This window comes from Bombus huntii, chromosome 8 (assembly GCF_024542735.1).
Source record: "Bombus huntii isolate Logan2020A chromosome 8, iyBomHunt1.1, whole genome shotgun sequence".
NCBI classification, from domain to species: domain Eukaryota; kingdom Metazoa; phylum Arthropoda; class Insecta; order Hymenoptera; family Apidae; genus Bombus; species Bombus huntii.
The window spans coordinates 12,747,195-12,770,543 of record NC_066245.1 but is presented as its reverse complement, the minus strand read 5'-3'; the positions used below and the strand labels follow the sequence as shown (position 1 = coordinate 12,770,543).

The following is a 23,349-nucleotide window of genomic DNA, read 5'->3' as shown; positions in this document are numbered from 1 at the left end:
TCTCTAAGTGTCTCGCCGCTATATTTATTGCAAAACTAATATCTGGTTTTACGGTTTGTAAAAACATTAAGTTCCCTACGGCTTCTCTGTATGGTGCGTTACAATCATTATCGCCTATGTTACTTTCGTTCCAATTATTCTCGATAGGTGTAGAAATACTGTTTGCCTCATTCATATTAAATTTTTCCAATATGTTTTCGATATACCTACTCTGATGAATGAATATTGGACCATCTTTTAATCTATTAATATCAAGTCCAAGAAAACTCTTTACTTCTTTCGAACTCGAAATTTTGAATTCTTTACTTAAATTATTGAACAATTTATCGATTAGAGATTCGGCTGAAGCTGCTACCATTCCCTCGTCTACATATATCGTCTACATCATCAACATTAATTTGTCATCTTCTGTATAAATATAAAAACAAGGATCTGCATTACTCTGATAAAATTTTAAATTTGAAATAAACTTTGTGAAACGTTTGCGATTCGCACCATTATCATAGCCTTTAGGTTGTTTCATATAGATGTCTTCTTTCAGACTTACATATAAAAATTGGTTTTAATGTCAAACTGTCCAAGGTGTAGATTATTTTTGGTAGCAATATTGAGCATTAATCTAATTGTGTCAAACCGGGCAACGGGACTATAGGTTTCCTTATAACCTATGCCCTCTTTCTCTGAACATCCTTTTATTACAAGTCGCGCTTTGTGTAGTGCCGAATTGTCCGGATTTAGCTTTACCATTAAAACCCACCTATTACTAAGTATCTTCTGATCTTTTGGTTTTTCTACAAGATCCACGTCTTACTTTCATGGAGCAATTTCATTTCATCATACATAGCCGTTTTCCATAACTATTTCTTTTCGGATCTCATCGCTTCGTTAAAATCCACCGGTAATTTTTCCGCTACGTACGTTATTGGGCTACCATAAAAATCGGTTCGTTTGATCTTACCTCTATCTCTCAATGGTCTTACATTCTAGTTCCGCTAGTTCCATGAGGTTGTTTTTCGTGTTCACTCTCTGCACTTTCATACGTACATGCCCTATCGCTCTGCACACACACATCTTCGCGCTTGACAATTTTCGATAAACTTAAATTAACAAATCTCGCAATTTCTAGTTTGGGCTTAAATATTACGTCGCGGCTCAATATTACATTTCTTACGGCCGGCACGTGGACTCGATACCCTCGTCCGTCATCTAGATAGCCTACCAAATATCCTTTGTTAGCCTTTTTGTCAAGTTTTCTTCTCTTTTCCGCAGGTATGTGTGCAAAACACTCAGTACCGAAAACCCTAAACTTTTCTAAATCAGGCGGTTTCTTGTGCCACAGTTCATACGGTGTTTTATTATCCTGTCTTGTTGGCCCGGTCTTGTTTATGACATGTACTGCTGTGTTCATGGCTTCGGCTCATAAAAATAGCGGTAGATTCGGTTTCGAATATAGCATCAACCGACCTGCCTCTACTATTGCTCTATTTTCTCTTTCTGCGACGCCATTCTGTTCAGGAATGTGTGGGACGTTAGTCGTGTGCCTAATTCCCTGGCTTCTTAAAAATTCTTTAACCTCTTTATTTTTTAATTCTTTCTCTCCGTCGCTGTGAATTTCTTTGATCTTATTGTTGAATTGATTTTCGACTTCTAGGGAAAAAGTTTTTAGTTTTCCGATTACTTCTAACTTATGTTGTAAGAAGTAAATCTTCGTGAATTTGAAAAATCATCTTTAAACACAAGAAAATACGATTTCTTGCCTAGTGACTCGCTTTCCATAGGTCCACATACATCCGTATAAATAATTTCGCGAGATTTAGTCGCACGGTTGATTTTCTCGTGAAAACTCGATCTATGATGTTTCTCGTACGCGCAACCTTCACAGAAAAAGTTACTGTCCTCTACAACTTCCATATGCGAATTCTTTAAAAATTCCTTAACGTGTCTGATGTTTTGATGACAGCCGTTCGTGCCATAACTGCAGGGTGTCCGCGTTTGAATCCGCTCTGAGGTGTAATAGTAGTCGTCGCGATAGTGCTGCTGCTGCTGCTGATGTAGACGTCGCTATAAGCTACTGCTGCTTTCTTCTCATTTATGTGCCATGGAAGAAAAATCGGACTACGGGCGCCCGAATTTGAACTCGTGTTCGGAACGTTCGTAACTTAGGGCGCTAACCACTGCGCTACCGTCGTCCGGTGGAAGTTAGTGTCGAGTGGCGGTATTTGTTGTCGAGTGCCGCCACAGCTCTATTGCTAAGATTGCAAACTGACGGTATAACTCGCATATCGACCTTATATAAATTTCCGATAACAGAACCTCTTGTTATTACTTTCCGGTTTTGTAAAAACATACATTTTTTCCCTTCCTTGAAAATACAGAAATCCATGCCCCTCCTTGCGACAGATCTAATGGAAAATAGATTTCTTTTCATACCTGGTACGTACAGAACATCGTTCATTGTACATGTTACCCATTTGTCGTCCACAAAAGTCTCTACTCTGATTTTTCCTCGTTCGTCCTTCCGGTTTCAATGCATTCATCAGCTAAACACGTGGAAGGTATCAAAAAGGAGATGAGAGCTCGGACTCAGGGCTCAGGAGAACACAACTGGAAGGGAGAAACAAAGACTCTGTCCCCTGTTACTTTCTTTATCTTGAGGGCAACGTCACCCCCTTTGACCCCCGCTTTCAGTTCCACGAGGACAGCACCTCCTTCGTTACCATAGGCTCCTTATAGGTCTGGAGACATTTCTTACCCTCCCGGACTTTCACCAAGAGGGCCTCTTTCAAATTCTAGGCAACCTTTCCCTCCGGCCTTCGTTAACCGGTGGCCTCCTTTCCTCATTGTTCCTCCTTTCTCTCACCCGTCTTTTGTCTTTTCTACCCATTTGAACAATTCATTCGCCTCCAGAGTCGTAGGTTTCTCTATCCCTGGGGTCAACTTCGCCCCTTTTCCACATACGAAGGATCACCTCTCTTCGCCCTTTTCATCCCATCAACCTTCGTGTCCTCAAGCGGCGACACAGTTTTCCTTTTGTTACTCTGTTCAAACTTGTTTCTCACATCCCCGTTTCTTTTTCCAACCTAGACCATTGGAAGGGAAGTTTGTGTAGAGACGTTAACCTCAACGGGCCTTTCAACCTGTCTCCTACCTTTACGTCCCTTCTTATTTGATAATTTCTTTTTATTTACAAGTACTTTACAATCAATTCTCGCATTGAGAATTTTGAGTAAGTTTCTCTGGCGTGGCGCAGTGGTTGTTGACTATTATGATATATCTATTACTACATTTTGTTATTTCTTCTCTAACTGTGGGTATCTTGAGGTCGCGATGTATTGCTTCGTTGGTAACATACCAGGGTGCATCTATTCGGGATCTTAGAGTTTTCGATTGGATGCGTTAAAGTATTTCAATGTTGGAATTACTTGCTGTTCCCCATAGTTGGATTCCGTATAATCGGATAGAGTGCAATTTTGTTCTGCGTGCTTAGGTTGGAACGTCGGCCAATTAAACAGTAGAATTTTTTGAGTTTAGCCTTGAGTTTCTTCGATTGGTCTATGATGTGTTGTTTCCATGTTAATCTCCTGTCCAGAGTCATGCCCAGGTATCTAACTGAATCCTTGGTAGGAATTGTTATATTGTTAATGGTCACCTGAGGGCAGGTTTGTTTTTGCAGCGTCAAACTGTTTCGCTGTTATATTAGAAACAAAACATGATTTTCCAGTTTTCCTTGATGCTTTCTTGAGCAGAAGTTTGGTTAACTAATTTTATGAAACAGTATTTTGAATTATCCCTTCGTGTAGCAAAATCCGCTTCAGCCGCACGAGCCATGCAACATAACAAGGTCAATGTTGGTAAATTTTTTCATCCGTTTCATGACCTTGTAGACAAGCATAAATTTCAACCATATAAGATCTTTAACGTCGACGTGATAGGTTTTAAAGGCAAAAGACAGGTTGGTATAATCAGTTAGCGACAAAAGAACACAACTTTCCATAGCTGTCATCTGCGTTACTGTCTTGGGAAATTATGTTCCTTCGTTATAAATTTTTTCAAGAGTTTGGGAAATAAAATAACTGGGCCAACGATTCTATCATTTAAAATTCCTATTCGAGTATTTGCTAGAAATTACGTTTGGGGATTTGATTCTTACGTTAAGTCTAATAATTACGTTTGAGTCTGGGTTTTCACTTGCCGAGAAATGTTCATTTTGCATGTCCACCGTTCCATATTTATTGAATGAGCCCTTGTCCGTAAATAATATTTTCGCAGGAAAATTACAGTTCCACTAAATTTTGCGAGGCATCCATCTGTAAAATTCTCTCTTCTCGGGAAATCTTCCGCACTCAATTCTTGAACTTTTCGAAAACTGTACGGGTGTAGCTTTTCTTTCTTCAATGCTATCCATATGATTGTTGATATCTTCTTCTGCAGCATAACCCATGTTTAGCACAGGATTTTAGCTAACCACGCTGCGATGTTCTATACCCAAGGTCTGAATCATCTTGTTGAATAGTCGGATTTCACAGGTTTTAATGTACTTGCATCTAATAAATTTTGGTTGATTCTACGTAACATACTTGTCCTTTGTACCCTATTCTATTCGGAGATTTTTCACGTAACGCAAGTGCATATCGGCAAGTGTGTCAAAAGTGTGACATTGTACAATAGACTACGAAAAGATGATGATGTATACTACGACCACAATATACACAATACGCAGTAAGTGCACAATACACGCGTTAACACGTACTGCACACAATACACACAATATAACTCGCTCAACAATAATTGCTACATTCGCATGGACACTAAATAACAAATAAAACGAATCAAAAATAAAAAAGTTTAAAAAAGTGAAAATTAGAAAGGTCTAACAATATCTACAAAAATTAAAAAAATTTGTGGTTGTTATGGTACAGAATAGCTACCATCAGCTGCAACAGCATTATCCGTGTTTGTTTGGCTGTTTTCAATCGATATGTTTGTTGTTTTCGCATGAAAATAATGTTTTGTACAAACGGTCTACATGCTTCGGTCTCCCTTGCCCATATCGCATTCGGGTTTTTAATTGCTGCAATCAGTTTTATTGGGGGTTTTCTCGTTATTTGAGTTCTTCTTGAAAGCCCGTTTCCTAGCTTCCCACAGTGAGTAATTGGTGTCCTCGTGAGGTGGATGTGAGTCTAGATATTTCGAGAATTCCATATCATTGTTATCCTTTATAGCCTTTTTGACGTTTTTGTTATTTCGCTCAGTACTTTTTTTATTTGCCGATATTTTGTGTTTCTGCCAAATCGCTTTTGCTTCCTTCTCCCCGACTTCTTCAATAACTTCTGCGATGTCCTCATTGAATTCTATACATCGCTTCGGGGTTGTCCTATCTCCAATCTCTTCATTGACAACCCTGGTGATTCTTTGGTCCCCGGTCGTATTTACCGAACGAGAGGAGGCCCTGGGACCGACCTTCCTCTCGTCGTTCGTCCAGTCGTATGATGACCGTCGGGTCGAACCTGGTACGCTACTCGAGTCACCGACGGGTCCTGGAGTTTTTTCTCTTTACTTAACCTATCCATATTATTATTTAAGTACATAGTCCGTGGTTATAGCCGTAGTCGTCATCAGCCATGCTCAAAACCTTCCAAATATATTCAATCATAAACCAAGAACTCGCCAAATCGTCAACAAATGCATGTTAGTAAATAATATATAGGTACATAATAACCCTAATTACCTATAACTATAGTGTGTTGAACTAAATAATATTATATAAGAACCATAATCTTCCTTTCATCAAACTGAACGCCTGTCGTTCTAATAAAGACCTAATAATGCATGCGTAAACTGCACATATATAAATCGCTACATATATAAATAAGTAATAAAATGATAAAATTATTTTATTGCAGAGTGATGTTGACTTACTGCAAGACTCATTTGCTGTTATATTCAATTACTGTTGGAGTATGATCAGAGATGAGTTTTCGGTTTCCTGATATTTTTAGTTTGTTTAGATTTGTATCATTTGTGGCTGCAAAGTCAAGCGCATTCAGTGTTTCATTGAGTTATGTCGATCAGTGAGTTAGCTCGTCAGCTGACCTTAAGGTTATTACTCCTCTGAGAGTGTGCTTCCAGTATTCTAGTGTTATTTTATATCTTGATGATGCGTACAATGTTGAAATTGGGAAAGAATTTGTATTTGTTTGTACTGAGACGGTTGTAACTTATACGTGACCCTGATTAATTTGGCTATGGAGGTAGTGTTTTATGTTATTCTTAATTATTATTGCTGAACTCCATGTGCTCTTCCTGATGAGTATACAGTATAGTGTGATATTTTGACTCTATTTGTTGTATCATGTATTATACAAAATGTTTTTATTTCATGTATTCTCTTTTGTAGCCCATTAGCGTCCCATGCTCTTATCTTTAATATATCCATTAATTTATTTTTGCATTAGTGCGCTGCTGATAAATTGTAGCATGGCTGATATTTGTTGCACTTGTTGCTTTAATAGCGAATTCTATTTAATTCTGTTAATTCCACGTTTTCCTATAGCTTGCCTCAAGTAGCTCTTTAAATTCTGTTTAGATTCATTGCTCCAGATTAATAACTCTAACGGGGCCCGCCTACGGCATTGGAGCTGCCAGGATGGCGAAGATGCGGATGGAGGTACTAGAGAAGGAGATCGAGGTCCTCTGGAAAGAGCAATCAGGAAAGGCCGGGTGTGTCCGTTAGGAGAACGCACGGTGCTCGCTCATGTACCTCGTCTTGTAAAGGCGTCGCTCCCACTTTGTCGCCAATAAGCTCGTTTATCTTATTGGTAGCTACTTTCACCTCGCTGCCAACCCTCATTTCTATCAAGATGTACCCAGCTCTTGTTCTACGAATGCCCGAGCTTTCTTTAAGAACATCCTTCGCCACCACGAGATCTTTATACACCTGAAGCCATTCCTTGCCCTCTCCTACTTTAATAAGGATGCCCTCCGGCCTTCTACGAGCTCTCGCCCCCCCCCCCCTTTAGAGTTGGGACATGCTAAGGAGGATGCCGGGGGGTGGAGGAACGACTCTCTGCCTTCGAGAGGAAATTCGAAGAGCTCAGGTCTTTACTAATGAGGATCCTGGAAGAACGCCTACAGGAATGGCGTCATAGTCTGAAAACAAGGCAGAGAAATACAACCACGGTTGCGGGCAATGTCACCAATCGCCCGTGAAGTCGAACACAAGAGAAAGAAGAAGGATGCCAAGAGACCAGTTGCTGCCAAGGCGCCTAGGACCTCACAACGAACTCCAACAGGAGGACCGGTGCAGGAGACCAGGAAGATGGCCCTCCTACGCGGAGGTTCTGGCTGCGGCCAGGAACAGCGTCTCCCTGGCTGAGGTCAGCATCAGCACGATGAGGATGCGAAAGACCATCACCGGAGGCGTCATTCTGGAGGTCCCCGAGAATCACGAGAGGAAGAAGGCCGCAGCGCTCACAGCGCGCCTGACGCGGGCTCTGGTCCCGAACAAGGTCCGCGTGGCGACACCCTTCCGAGTCGTGGAAGCAAGGGTGTCTATGATAGACATACCACCAAGGAGGAAATCCAGAACACCCTGGCGAAGGAGAGTGGCTGCAAGCCGGAGGACATCCGACTGGGAGAAATCCGCACCGCCCGAAACGGTCTTGGATCTGTGTGGATACGAGGCCCGGCCGGTGCAGTGAGGAAACTGGCCCAGGCTGGCAAGGTCGCCATAGGGTGGTCGGCGGCTAGGGTCGAAGCCATCGCGCGAAGACCCCTACAGTGCTACAGGTGCCTGGAGATCGGGCACGTAAGAAAGTCCTACACCGCCAAGAAAGACAAGGGGCACCTATGCTTCAGATGCGGCAAACCAAGGCACCAAGCAAAAGCATGCACTGCCGCGAGTCCGAAATGCCTACTTTGCGAGGCGCTTGGAGTACCATCTGTGCACAGGATGTATGGACCGGTCAGCCGCCCCGAAGAAAGGATCAAAGGGAGCCGCCCGCGGATCCACAGCTGCAAGCGGCAACGAGAAAGGCTCCCCAACGCAAGGCGACCCTAAGTCTGCGGAGAAAGAAGCTGGCACGGAGGAAGCCAGAGAAGTGACGACACTAGGAGACTGAAAACGCGCATCCTCCAGACTAACCTGGGAGGGTCAAGGCGAGCGCAAGACCTGCTCTACCAAACCATTCGGGAGAGCACGGTTGCCCTAGCGGTGGTGGCCACCATACAGAGTTCTGGATGCTCCGGAATGGGTCGGAGATACGGTAGAAATGGTTAATGTCACCTGGACATCAACGCCGAGGGCGTTCGCCCACGGATCCCTGCTGGAACGCGGCAACGGACACGTCGCGATTGAGTGGGCAGGGATGGTGGTGGGTGTGTACGTGTCACCTAACAGCGGATGGGCAGCGTTCGAGGAATTCCTGGACGGGGTTGGCGACTGCGTCAGGCGACGACTTCCCCAGCAAGTGCTCGTCCTGGGAGACTTCAACGCGCACTTCGCGGAATGAGGGAACGCCAGGACCAACGCGCGCGGCCGCGCGTTGTCAAACTGGGCCGCGGGACTTGGACTTCTGTTGGTGAACAGGGGCTCGACCAGTACCTGCGTGGCGTGGAGAGGGAGCTCCATCGTCGACATCACATGGGCCTCCCCCGATGCATTCAGGCGGATCTCAGGCTGAAGAGTAGCCGAAGGTGTGGAGACACTATCGGACTACTTCTACATATTCAAGGAGGTGGACACACCTGGAACTAGAACGGCGACTACAGGCGATGGTCGCGGCCCGCCGAGGAAAGGACGTGCGCGTCCACCGCCAAGATGGAAGGTTAAGGAGATGGCCGGAGATCTACTCCGGGCAGCTGCCATAGCAACAGCTTGGAGCTGGGAGGCCTCGACGACGACGACCGAAGCAGACGTGGAAGAGGAGGCCGAGAACCTTCGCCGATCCATGACAGCAATCTGCGACTCATCCATGCCACGTGTCACACCAGGCACGGTGCGAAGCAGGGCAGCCTACTGGTGGAACCCTGACATCGCGGAGCTGAGGACGAGATGCGTCCAGGGCCCGCCGCTGGCGACGACGCGACGAAGAAGTCTCCTTGCGCTACCGGGCGTACCGTGTGCTATGGCGCTCGCTACAAAAGGAGATTAAAAACGCGAAGGGCCGTGCCTGGTCCGAACTAATTGAAACAGTTGAGGCTGACCCATGGGGTAGGCCATATAGGACGGTGACGCGGAAACTTCGCGCGTAGGGCCCCCTGGCAACGATGGAAATGGAACTTACGCTGCTGCTGCGGATCATCGCGACGATTTTTGCCCCTGCAAGAAGACAGGGCGGCAGAACGGCCGTGGGAAACGACACGGATGTTGGAGTGGAGGGATAACTGGGAAGTCACAGAGAAAGAGATATGGGAGGCGACCAGAGGAATGGCCTCCCGCGACGTGGCTACGTGGCGCCGGCCCTGGACGGAATCTCGGGTCGGATCTGGGGGTAAGTGATGGGATTCCCCCCAGACTTCGGCGCCTCTACACAAGATGCCTGAAAGAAGGAGCTTAACCCCCTGGCCAACCTAACCCCCGGACATGGCGGACGGCGAGGCTAGTGTTGCTCCGTAAAGAGGGCCGACCGACGACATCGCCGTCAGCGTACCGGCCGATGCCTGCTAGACGAGGTCGGCAAGCTACTCGAGAGGGTAGTCGCCACCCGCTTGGAGCGACACATAGCGGGCCAGGTGCCAGGTTGGCACGAAAGCCAGTGCGGCTTCCGGAAGGGACGCTCGACGATTGACGCGGTCAGACGCGTGCGGGCACTGGCAGAGGACATGGTTTCTCGGAACGACGTGGCGCTTGCGGTTTCCCTGGACATCGTCAACGCCTTTAATTCCATGCCATGGGACAGGTTACTGGCGGCTCTGGAGCACTTCGAGGTTCCTAGCTACCTCGTCCGGCTGAACCGAGCCTACCTCGACGACAGGTGGATATACTACACCAGCAAGGAAGGGGGGAGGTGAAGGCGACCTGTCGAGCGCGGAGTCCCGCGGGGCACCTTGCCGATCCTATGGAACATTGTGTATGACGAGGTACTGTAATGCCCGCTGCCCCCAGGCGCGGCCATGGTGTGCTATGCAGACGACACCCTGATCCTGGTCGGGTGTCGTGGCTGGCACAAGACGCTGCGTATCGGCGAAATCGCAACGGCCTGCGCGATCCGCGCCGTGCGCTGACAGAGCCTGAGGGTCTCCCCTGCGAAGTCGGAGGCCATCTGGTTCTATGATAAGAAGAGGCGAGGGACCCCACTGCCCGGCCTATGCATAAACATGGCAGGCGAAACCGTCCAGGTGGGATCGCAGATGAAATATCTGGGTCTCGTCATCGACAGCCAGTGGACGTTCGAGCCGCACTTCGACTCCCTGATTCCGAAAGTGTCGGTGGTTGCTAATGCCATCGGCGAGGCGGGAGACGCGGTGCGCCGACTTTACGAGGGCGTCGTTCGGTCCCGAGTGATGTACGGGGCCCCGGTATGGGCGGACGACCTGATGGCGAGTCGTCGCAGCATCCTGCTCCTGAGGAGACTGCACAGGGTAACCGCCATCAGAATCATTAGGTGTCCCGCGCGTCGGCGACCTCTCTAGCCGCCCCCCCCCCCCCGTGGGAGCTCCGGGTGCTAGAGCTCAAAAGCAGATATTCCCACCGGAGAGTATGGCATCTGGGAAAAGATCAGACCGAGCAGGCGGCACCAAACGACATAGGAACCGCCGAGGAGGACACGTGGGACCGGTGGCGATCCCAGCTGATCGAAGAGGGAGGAGAACATCGGGGTGCGGAGGCGGTTCTCCTAAACTGGGAGGCATGGAGAAGCCGCCACGGCCTCCCGCTCACATTCAGACTGACCCAGGTGCTCACCGGACATGGCGTGTTCAGCGAGTTCCTGAAGAGAATTGGACGAGAGACGACAGACATCTGTCACCACTGCGGAGAGGGCAGGGACACGGCGCAGCACACCCTGGAGCTCTGTCCGGCGTGGGAGCTGCCCCGCTACACTCTGCGACACGCCATAGGAGGAACATTGACTCCCCCCCCCCCTCCACCAGCGATTGTAGAGGCGATGTTGAGAGGGCCACAGGAATACGAGGCCGTCCGCCTCTTCTGCAAGCGAGTTATGCTCGCGAAGGAGCTACGCGGAAGGAGGAGGAGCGGAAGGGCTACGCTCACTAAGGGTCACAACCGAAGACGACGGGTTGCGAATTCGAATCCTCGGCCTGCAAAATATATTTGCAAAAGGATGGAAAAGCCAAAATCTCTCTTAAAGGTGATATACAAAATGCAAGCGCCCAGCCCGCCCGTCTCCCTTGCGCTGTTGTGGGTGTACCTTCTAGGAGTGCTTGGTAAAGGTGTGCTTGGTGTTATTAAGCACACAGCAGGCCCCGACGATCGACTTGCGGCTGGTTACGCCCCGCAGTGGAGGTTTTAGCCGGTGAGAATCCGGCACTACCTTCCGCCGCCCTGTGTTCCCTGTATATGACTATGGTGGCGATGTGGATATAGTATACGGCTACAAATCCAAAGGAACCGTGTTCAAATTCTAGTCGTAGTTTTTCTAGTTTACACAATTCCAACTGATGGGCCTCGTTCGGGACTGGAGAGGAGGAGCGATCAAAACAAACCACGCGTCAGCGGTCATGTCCGTGGGCAGAATGAGATGTTTCCGCTGAAGCAAACATTTGTGATGATTAGATACTAAGTTAGTTTTAGAATAGTGAAGCTGAATGCTCTGTTTTAAAAGACTGAAGGATTACACATATCGGGCAGCCATATCATACATCTATAGAGTAAGGCTGTGTTCCCGTACACGAAAAGCACTCGTCCTAACGGACCACGCCTGGAAGGAGCGACAGCGCTAGGGGCAATGACCCCCCTAACGCCAATTCAATAGTCAGGAGGTACTAGAATTGGCTCGAACAAGAGGACGCGAGAAGGGGGTGCAACAGAAGTTAATTCATAAGAGGTTCCTAGATCACCCCTGTCACACGCGTAGGATGGTCATGGTGGAGTTTTAGTCGGTAGGAGTCCGACACTACTCTGCTATTACACGATTACTGCAGCAGCGGAGTGTCCATGAGGATTTCTCCACGTACAAAAAAAAAGGTGCCTGCTCTGTGAGCCGCTTGGTGCTCCCTGCCACCCACAGAATGGGAGGGGCGGCCTGCGTTCCGCCGAAAACTAACGGGGCGAGCCGGATTCAGGAGCCTGCTACGGACAGGAGACAGGACGACAACGCGAGAGATCTACCGCAAGAAGAGGAAAGAATCACGAGTGGGGCAGATGGCCGGGGGGAAGCCATGAATATGGACTTAGTAAAGTAAATTCATGCGGCTCCTCCAGACCAACTTGGGGCGATCGAAACGGGCACAAGACCTGCTCTTCCAGGCGATAAGGTAGTGCAGGGTTTTTCTGGCAGTGATAGCCGAACCCTATTGTATGCTAGACTCCCCTAACTGGGTCTTAGACCTTTACGGCTTAGTCGCTATGACGTGGATGTCAGCACCGGGCACATCCGCCGCAGGGATCCTGCTTGTGCAGAGCATGGGATATGCCGCGATCGAGTGGGCTGGGATGGTAGTGGTGGGCATATATGTTTCTCTGAACAGTGGCCTGGTCGCGTTTGAGGATTTCCTGGACCTGTTTGGCGATTGCGTGAGACGATATCTTTCACTTCAGGTCCTCGTCCTGGGAGACTTTAACTCTCACTCCTCGCAATGGGGGAACACAAGGACAGATGCTCGGGGCCGGGTGCTGTCAGACTGGGCTGTGGGCCTCGGGCTCCTCTTACTTAACAGAGGCTCGACCAGCACATGCGTGGCATGGAGAGGATGTTCCATCGTCGATATTACATGGGGTACTCCCAATGCCTTCCGGCGGGTCTCAGGCTGGAGAGTAGCTGAAGGGGTTGAGATTCTCGCAGTCCACCTGTATATATTCAATACGCGCGAGACAGACCCGCGGCATAAGGGGAATAGAACGCTCCCGCCCGCCACCAAGATGGCGCCTCAAGGATAGAGACAACGAGATGCGTCAGTCAGCAGCCATTGACGCGGCCTGGAACTGGGACGCCTGTACAGAGGAGACAAACGTGGACAAGGAGGCGGAGAACTTTCGCCGAGACATCAAAGCGGCATGTGATGCGTCAATGACGCGCTCCGTGCCAGGGGCTAGACTGGTGGACCCGGAGATCGCAGAGCTACGGACGAGGTGTATTCGGGCCCGCAGGCGGTTTTAGAGAGCCCGCCGCCGGCGGCTTTATGACGAGGAAGAGATCTACTTTTGAGTCTGTACGATAAATTGTTTTACTAATAGTGAATAGAGAAGGAGTCTTCTAACACTCCATACATCTACCCATATTGATGGGTTATTATTAATTATGATTAGCCACAAGTATATATGAGGGAAGCATTTACGTGCTTTTACTCACTAGCGTTTACTGGAGAACTAAGTCCTTGCTTGTGCAGTGTTAGGAATACGACGTTCTGACCTATCAGACCTGGACAGGCACCTTGGCCGACATCACACGGATGCTCGCATCCAGTGGGGATGTCAATATTGTGAAAGGAGTTTCCCGAAGCTTCATGGGGCAAAATGCCACATTCCAAAGTGTAGTGGCACTAGTCAAAGGAAAGAAGGAACGTACAAATGCGATTCTTGCCCCATGAGCTTCTGGACTCAGAAAGGATTATCAATCCACGAAGGGCATGCGCACCCTGCCATGAGAAATGAAAAAAGAAGGGGAACGGGCTCCCCACAATCGAAAACATGGACTGTAGAAGAGGTAACTCTCTTGTGAGAGCTCGATGAAATTTATAAGAGTGAAAAATTGCCGAATGTTGAAATTAGCAAAGTCCTCACTAACAGAACAGTTGAACAAATAAAATGCAAGAGAAAGATATTAAAAATAGCTAGTAAGAATACAAGTCCTCAAGAGGTTGCCGAGGAGACAGAGGGAGAGTGCGATCCCGTTAATTCAGGCAATGCGTTGAGCCTGTAACTAGCGGGGAAACATATAATGAGGAGTCTACCCATCAGTGGAGACCCCAGCTAGAGTACGAAATAGAGAGAGTAACCGAGGTGTCCCCGTCGTTGAAGGAGGTTAACGCTCGGTTAACAGATATTTAGACAAAATACAAGGAAAATAAAGGGATCCTAACAAATAATTTAAATGAATTTATTTACACATCCCTACATGGAGCGCTAGAGAATGTTAAAATTAAAAATGACAAAAACAAAAGTAATTCAAAACCCCAAAATACAAGATAATTATAATAATAAGAATAATAATAGAAATAAAAGGAAGAAATACTCCTACGCATGTTGCCAGGAGTTGTTTAAGGAATGTCTAAGAAAGTTGTCCGACGTTGTCGTTAACAACGATCGTGCATGCCTGGAACCAACCAGGCAACCACCGGAAGAGAGTGAAGTGAGGACGCTCTATGAAGATTTATGGGGTCGGGCAGGACCAACCAATCCCCCAATCCCAGGAAGTAGAGCCTCTGAGCTGGTAATAAACGAATTGTTTCCGTCGATAACTGCCGAGGATGTGAGCGAGAAACTTAATAAAATTAGGAAAAAGGCTGCGACAGGACCGGATGGATTTCAAAAAGAACATTTAATGATATCTGGCCTGCCTGCAATACTAGCTAAAATTTATAATATATCAATTTATAGTTTCTATTTTCCGACAGTATGAAAGGAAAATAGGACTACATCAATTCCAAAAGCAAAGAAACCAAGCAATCAGGTGGAGAATTGGAGGCCTATAACAATAGGCTCCATTCTCGGCCGAATTTTCTTCTCCATCCTCGACGGAAGGATGAGAAGAGGTATTGTGCAAAATTTAAGGCAAAAAGGTTTTACATCTGAAAATGGATGTAAAATAAACATCGATCTATTGAACGCTGCCTTAAATTGTAGTACAAAAAATAACGGGGGGATATTCACAATTGTGGATATCTCCAAGGCATTTGACACAATACCCCATTCGGCGTTAAAACCTTGGCTGGCATGGAAGGGTGTGCCGACCCCTATTGTTAACTTAATCGAGAATATATATAAAGAGGGCAAGACAAAAATAGAAGCCAACAATAATGTATGGGTCGAGATCGAGATCCTTAGAGGAGTTAAGCAGGGTGACCCTCTGTCGCCACCGCTATTCAACTTATGCCTAGAACCGCTGCTGGAAATGATTGAGGAGCAAACCAATGGCATCATTGTCAGTTGCGAAAGAAAAATATCAATTGTTCTACTTGGTGAAGATGAGAGGGAGGCACAACGCCAAATGGATATACTCCATAAATATCTGAAGGGCCTGGGGATGAACATATCTGTTAAGAAGAGCCAAACGTTTGAGGTGGTCGCCAAAAAGGACACCTGATTCATAAAAGAACCGCGAATTAGGCTCGAAAATATCAACATACCAACGGTTGACCCAGATGAGGCATTCAGGTATTTAGGCGCCAAAATGGGGCCTTGGAACGGTATCCATTGTGGCATCATAGTGCCAGAAATTCTGAGCATCAGAATTCTGAGGTCAGAAGAGTTAGAAAACTCTCTCTGACGCCATGCTAGAAAATAGAGTTAATTACGAAGTACATCTTCCCTCGATATATTTACCATTTCCTTATAAATCCACCAAGTGACAGTGTCTTAAAATTATTGGACAGCGAAGTCAGACAGGAAATAAAGGCCATATTACATCTTGTGCATTCGACAGCCACTGGTTTCTTTTATGCTCCAAAAGCAAAAGGGGGATTAGGGCTATCGAGACTTGAACATATTATTAAACTCGGTACCGTAAAAAGCACATTAAACAAAAAGAATTCAGTCGATCCAGCGGTATCTACCTTGATCAATGGAGAAAACGACAGGAAGCAAAAGAAAATCGCAAACTCTCTAAAGATCAATTGGCCGGCCACTTCCGAACAGGTAGTAGAAGCTAGAAAGCGACTAAAGAGCGGACATATTAAACAATGGCAACAGTTGAGAAATCAGGGACATGGAGTTAATGACTTCTCAAAGAGTAAAACTGGCAACGTGTGGCTCGAGGAGTATAATCTGTTCAAGCCCTCGAGATTCATCGATGGCGCAAGACTTAGGACAAACACCTTTGGGACACGGACTGTATTGGCGCGGATCAACAAAAGAATTGATGTAACCTCAAGTGGGCGCCTCGACTTGGGCGCCTATGAAAGTTTCCTCCACGAAAAAAAAAAGAAAAAAAAAGATTAATAACTCTAGGACTAATTATGTAAATACCCTATATATATAGCATAACAGTCCAATGCTAATATAAACTATAAGTATTAATCAATTGATTATTATTATTATTATTATCAATATTAATACAGATTATCACTACAGTTTAATAGCATAATTGTGAATGTCTCTAAAAATGTAATATCCATATTACGTTGTTTTGACATTAAACTTTAGTATTTATCTTACATTGTATTTTGCGTGTTAAAGTTATGTATAACACAATTGATTTTTATAACAGTTTGCATAATGTACATATAATATTAAATACATTAATTAAACACAGATATATCAATTTTCTCTAAGTAAGTGCATATCTATATATGTCGGAGATGAAATGACACCGGGACCTTCCTTTGGAATTCTTCGGAAAACCCCCAATATTTTGCCTCTATACTTAACTGGATTATAATTGTTTGAGATTTGTGATAAGGAGCTTGGGCTCGAGGGGACAATCAGTCGCCGAATGTAGTCGCGGTCACGGGATGAACACTTTGTCTAACAAAGGTATGGAGTAATTCTATAGCTCTCCTTAAAAGAAATATTTCTGGCGGCACGCGACAGTAAATATTCCAACGGTTTCTGTCCCGTGGCTCGCCACACGCAGACCCCATTCTTCGAGTAAGATAATTGCCAGATGTCGATGCGTCTCCGCAGTACATGTTCAGCTAGCCTAAGGGCCCGTTATAAACCTTAAGATTTAGCTAACTAAAGTCCTTCAAACAAACAGTTTTCGTCCCAACTACGAGAAGATAGAGGAGACCTATTTTACAACGAACGACGTCTCCCACTAGAAACTTTCCCTCGAGGGCGACTAACATCTTTTTCTAACCACCGATATGGAGATTGACCAATTAGCAGCAACGTCAATTTCCCTTACTCGGAAAGTCACTCTCTCTTGCGATCTCATCGACGAAAAGAGTAACGCCTTACGATCAGTGAATTTTACGCGTTTTATTAAGAAAGAGTCAGACTTAGATTTTGTGAGCACGTACATCTATCATCCCGTTGACCGCGGATTCGTTATCGAACCTAAGGCCATTGTCACTAGTGTCGCGAGCGCCTAATCGCCGTGGTTGATTGTCAAGTCTGTGGTATTCATACTTGTGTTAATGAACCGTACCTTTGTTATACAATAACGATGGCTGATTCTAATGAAGATTCATCAAACACCCTCAACCCTATCCACAACGCCACCCCGACATATATATGCATATCTTGCAAAGCACCGTGTATATTTACTGTATCTTGTAATGCATAAACTTCTGCAACCTAACAAGGAGAGGTCACAGTCGTTCGGACATCAGTACTGACAAAAAATTTGCTTATAAATCTAGGACAAAAATAAACCGATCCGTATTCTGATGTTTTAGTCAATACCCATTATTTGGGAAGGTATTAAATATAATCACTCCATATTGTGGAAACAATAAGTTCTATGGAGGACTTGTGTAGAGGAAGTTTGATCGTGAGATTTATTAGACGTTATTGTTCGTGTCGTAACCGTCGAATATATTTAAAATGATAAATTAGTATACAGATAATGTTCGCTGAAATGCTCGTACAGAGTATAAATCGCAAAGTAAAATTGCTAATTAATACTCAGTAAATACTCGCTAGATAATCGTCGATAACTCGGTAGATAGCTCATCAATAAAGAAAGATACTAGATACTAGATACTCGATACTCGTAATCACTCGTAAAATACTCGTGAAATACTGAGCTCTTTTCTGAAATTCGTACTCTTACAAATTTTTATTTTTTTTTTTTTATTTCATTTATTAAAATTACAATCAATTCTCGCGTTGAGAATTTTCAGTAATTTTTCTGGCGTGGCGCAGTGACATGGCTGATTATTTATAATAAGTTAATACTTATTATAGATAAGTATAATTTATAAGTAAGTATTATGAATAAGTAAATATTACTTAATTTAGATAACTAATTGAATCTAGCGTTTAGGTCTAGAGAGTAGTACCTCTTCAGCCTGCGTATCTGGTCCGTCATATCAAATAGTCCAGTGAGTAGGGGGTTTCGGTGTTTGTACACTCTTCTGCTATATCTGTCGCTATATTTTGTTATTTCCTCTTTGACTGTGGGTATCTTGAGGTCGCGGTGTATTGTTTCGTTGGTTACATACCAAGGTGCATCAATTAGGGATCTTAGCATTTTCGATTGGAAACGTTGAAGTATTTCAATGTTGGAGTTACTTGCTGTTCCCCATAGTTGAATTCCGTAGGTCCAGACAGGTTTTATTACGGTCTTGTAGAGGGTAATTTTGTTCTGTGTGCTTAGGTTGGAGCGTCGGCCAGTGAGCCAATAGAATTTCTTGAGTTTGTCCTTGAGTTGCTTTGTTTTGTCTGTAATGTGATTTTTCCAAGTTAGCCCCCTGTCAAGGGTCATGCCCTGGTATTTGACTGAGTTCTTGCTAGGAATTATTGTGTTGTTAATGGTGACCTGGGGGCAGGTTTGTTTTCGGAGCGTGAAGGTTACATGTGAGGATTTCTTTTCGTTAATTTTCAAGTCCCATTTATGAAACCATTTTTCCATGGAGTCGAGACTTCACTGGAGAGTGGATGAGGCTATTACCGGGTCTGCGTGGGTAGCTAATAGCGCTGTGTCGTCTGCAAGTGTTGCTATTGTTATCTCGTTTGATATAGGTAAGTCGGCATGTAGATGGAGTACAGTAGGGGTCCGAGGACACTACCTTGGGGTATGCCGCATTCTATTGGGAATGTTGCGGAAGTGGCGTCTAGGCATTTAACCATGAATTGTCTGTTGGTTAGGTAGGATTTTAGGATGGAGTAGTAGGGGTGAGGTAGGATCTTCTTAAGCTTGTATAGTAGCCCTTCATGCCATACTTTGTCGAATGCCTGTTGGATGCTAGGAAAACCGCCGAGCAATATTTTTTCTTTTCAAGGGTTTGGCTGATCGTAATGCGATGGATTTGCTCTAGTGTTGAATGTTGTTTTAGAAAGCCGAATTGGTGATCTGGGAGTGTTTTCAAGTCCTCTAGGAGTGGAAGGAGTCGATTAGTCAGCATCTTCTCGAATAGTTTAGACAGGGTAGATAAAAGACTGATTGGGCGATAGGAGCTAGTTTCCTATATCGGTTTACCAGGTTTAGGGATGAGGGTAATCAGTGAGATTTTCCAGGCCTTAGGATAGTGTTCAAGGCGAAGGATAGCGTTAAAAATCGATGTGATGAGTGCAATCCCTTTTATGGGAAGTTCCTTTATTGCCTATTAGGTCGTGCCCTGCTGCTTTCCTGGGATTTAGGCGACTGATAGATTCTATAGTCTCTGCAGAAGTGAAGGGTTCAATAGGAGGAGACATTTGGAAGGGGGTGTGCAGGTATTCAGTAACGTCCGCGACAGTTTTGGAGGAATGGGGTTTGAATACTTTAGACAAGTATTTAACAAACAGGGCGGCTTTTTCTATAGGGCTACGCGCCCATCCACCTTGCGGACGGCGGATTGAAGGGATTATTTGTGGGGGGCGCGTGAGTTTCCTGGAGGCCTTCCATAGTGAGTAGTTGGAGTCAGCTGTGGGGGACAAATAGACGAGATATTTATGAAAACAGTCATTTTTGTAATTTTTTATGGTTTTGGATAGCTTTCTAGTTGCGTTGTTTAGTTTGCGTTTGTCATCTGGTGTTCTATGGGTCTGCCATACTCTTCTTAGTCTACGTTTTTCTGCTATTTTTTTTAATATGTATTGGGGATTTTCTTGTTTGCTGATGGACGTCTTTGTCGGTGTGGAGAGGCGGATGGCGTTTATTATGCTCGTGTTTAAGTATTCCGTGGCTGCTTCAATTTCTTCCTTAGTTCTTAGTGAGGTTAGGGCTGAAGTTGTGTGAGTAAAGACTTCTCTAAAGAGCTGCCAGTTGGTGTGTTGGTTGTGAATGGAGCCATTTGGTGTATTCTCGATGATTGTTGAACTGACTGGTGCTATCACGGGGGAATGATCAGAAGAGAGGTCAGCCGAGGAGTTGATTTGGACGTGTCTTGATGAGATATTTTTAGTTACGAAGAAGTCCAGGAGGTCGGTATTTTGTTAGTGTCGGTGGGCCAGTATGTGGGTTCGTATGTGGTGAGGTATTTGAGGTTGTTGGTTATTATGCTGTTTAAGAGGTTTTTGCCTCTTACTGTAACCAGTCTGCTGCCCCATTGGGTGTGTTTGGCGTTATAGTCTCCTGCAGCTATGAATCTATTGCCCAGAGTGTCAAGGAAGTTATCAAAGTCTTCTTTGGCGATGGAGTGTCTGGGAGGGCAGTATACTGCTGAAGTGGTTATTGTACTATGACGGTCTTCTATTGCTACGTTTCTTGCTTGGAGGTAGTCTTTCTGGAATGATGGAAGTTCGTAGTGCTTAATGCTTGATTTTATTATGATTCCGGTGCCGCCGTGGGCCTTTCCGCTGGGGTGTTGGGTATGGTAGAATTTGTAACCATTTATTTTCAGATAGTTTTTGTCGGTGAAGTGGGTTTCCGATACGAGCATTACGTCGATTTGCTGCTGTTTTAGGAAGAGTTCTAGTTCAAATTTGTGTTGAGCTAGACTGTTGGCATTCCAAAGAGCTATGCGTCTTTGTTTCATTTTGCGTCGGGGCATATTAATTTATCCATGATGAGTGTTAGTAGCGATAGCAAATTATTTATTTGCTCCGATTGTTTCTCTATTAGCTTTTCAAGCCTAGAGACGTTGTCTGTGTTACGTGAATTGGGGACACTATTTTGAGAAAGATCCCTTTGGCTATTCGGATTATTTTGGATGCCTTGTACTGTTTGGGCATAGGAGATTGAGGTAGTGTACAGGTACTTGTTTGTGTACAGGGTTTTGTAGGCTGAGCAACCTTTGTAGTTGGCAGGATGGTCACCTTGACAGTGGATGCACTTCGCTGGGGTTTCCTGTGGTTTACTGCATTGGTCAGTGGGGTGTGTACCTGCACATTTAACGCAGCGGAATGTATGGTTGCAGTATTTTTGCGTGTGGCACGTTTTGCATTGAACTATCTCTTTTTTGACAAGCGGTGGCTCGAATTTGACTTTTGCGTTCAATAGCCGACTGTTTTTGTAGATTTCTTTATTGTTGGGTCTTGGTTTTAAATCTAAGAAGAATGAGGATAGCGGGTCTTTCGAGACTCTATGCCTTATGTTGCTAACGTGGATGACTTCGTGGCCGAGTTTTAATAGTTCGAATTTTAGCTCGTCAATATCTGATGAGTGGTGGATGTTTCGTAGGCCCACCCGGAAAGGCCTTTCCTGTTTGAGTTGGTAAGTGTGGAAGTTGGCGTTCAGGGTCCTAAGTATCTTGGTGAGTTTTTTGTAAGCTTCTGGGTTCGTCGGCAGTATTTTTACTTTGTTGTTATTTATCTTTAAGTTGTAGTCCTCCTTGGAGATATCTCTCTCTAAGGACTTGATCATTGTTTGGATGTCGATGACATCATCAACAAATATTGGTGGGGGAGGAGGGATTCTCTGTGCGTGTTGGTTTGGCGGCGGGTCTGCGATTTCCATGGCGTCGTTTATGGATTCCAATACGGCGAACCTGTTGTGGGTGTTTATTTGTATTGTTGATTGTTCGTTCCGGGTGTCGATCGTGTTTGAGTTTGGTGTTTCTATCTTTTTGTATTATTGGCGTCATTGGTATGGGGGGATATGCTGCACTTTTGCCACGGAGGAGGTAGCGCGGGATAGTTGCGAATTAGCTCAGGAGAGCCTGGTCGTGATTGCTGGGCCATCATCGAGCTAGTTAATTCAAAATGAACAACTAGTCGTAAGGCTATGAGGCTAGTATTCGGGTTGGGGTTAGGTGCGTGGGATTTTCTTCTCTCTAAAGGATAGGAAACACTTGGCTGTGTTCACTTTCGACGGTTGGGCGGCACGTGTTGTTTTCGAACTTCACTGGGCACTAGAGACACGTCTGCACGCTTCGGCACTCAACAGCGAACTTACTCTTACAAATGACGATGGAAATTGTATATAAATATCAGAAATTATTCCGTCACATTGTGGTTCCTATTACTATCTCTATGACATTTACTTTTTCCACCAAGTATACTTTCTATGAACAGATTATAAAATTCGCAATTTATAAATATCTAGTGAATTCCCGAAAGGTGTTAATTAAACAAATGTTACCGTTAATTTTTTATTATTTTATTAAATACTATTAATATTCATACATTTAATTGTTAATTTTCCTATTAATTCAAGATAGGATGCAGCAGTTTACTATAGTATTAGTGTGTAGCGACACATGAGTCATAGGACGATTTGAACCGGGAGCGACTCATATTGTTGTACCTGGAAGTATTAACGCCGATTTTGGATTTGCGAAGTTCTAGAATAAACGAACTCCAGACAAAGACAGTATCGTCGTTATGAGTAATACGACCTTCTACAAGTCCGCCGGACAATATAAACAGACGAGCATTCTCTCTAGGATAGCCTAGAAAACGAACCAATATAGTGAAGAATATAGTTAATTATCACGACGAGTCATACGAGCGACAGTTACAACCGACCTATACTATCTCTGTACTTGTACTTGAAGTAATTTCAATATAATTGACTGTTACAAATTTCCACTCGTCTCTTTAATAACTAACACGTTTAATATCAACTCAAGTATAAGAAATAAGTAAATATAGTTTTGTTAATATTTCAAAATTTTTTTATTTCTGTTGTATCCTCTTATCATTATTGTATGAAAATCATAAGTATCACAATGCAAATTTTCAAGTTAACCATTACCGAAAGCATGGCAGTGAGATCAAACGTTCAAGTCCTTCTCACAGCTTCTTTTTCGATTACTGTGGCATTGTGTTTCATAAATTTTTATCACAATATGTTACGATCCATAGAAAATAGTATTTGAGCGTTTTACGCCAATTGTACGAAGCAATTCGAAGGATTTGTGATACGATCACTCGTAGAAATTGTACTACTATAACACATCAGCTCATGCGCCACTACTGACTCGGCAGTTTCTCGCAAAACATAACATTTACAGTCGCATTTACAGACAAAATAAAACAAAAAT

The 23,349-nt window shown here is 44.8% G+C and overlaps 2 protein-coding genes across 2 annotated transcripts in view; both read left to right on the top strand.

The window, feature by feature from the left end:
* LOC126868981 (uncharacterized) overlaps positions 1–23,349 on the top strand; it is a 269,690-nt gene that overhangs the window by 201,308 nt on the left and 45,033 nt on the right. The gene's annotated exons all lie outside the window — the stretch shown is intronic.
* Positions 10,318–11,471, top strand: LOC126868406 (uncharacterized). Its single transcript, XM_050623766.1, has 2 exons — positions 10,318–10,604; positions 10,697–11,471. Exons 1-2 carry the CDS (start codon positions 10,318–10,320, stop codon positions 11,469–11,471), a joined length of 1,062 nt encoding a protein of 353 aa, XP_050479723.1.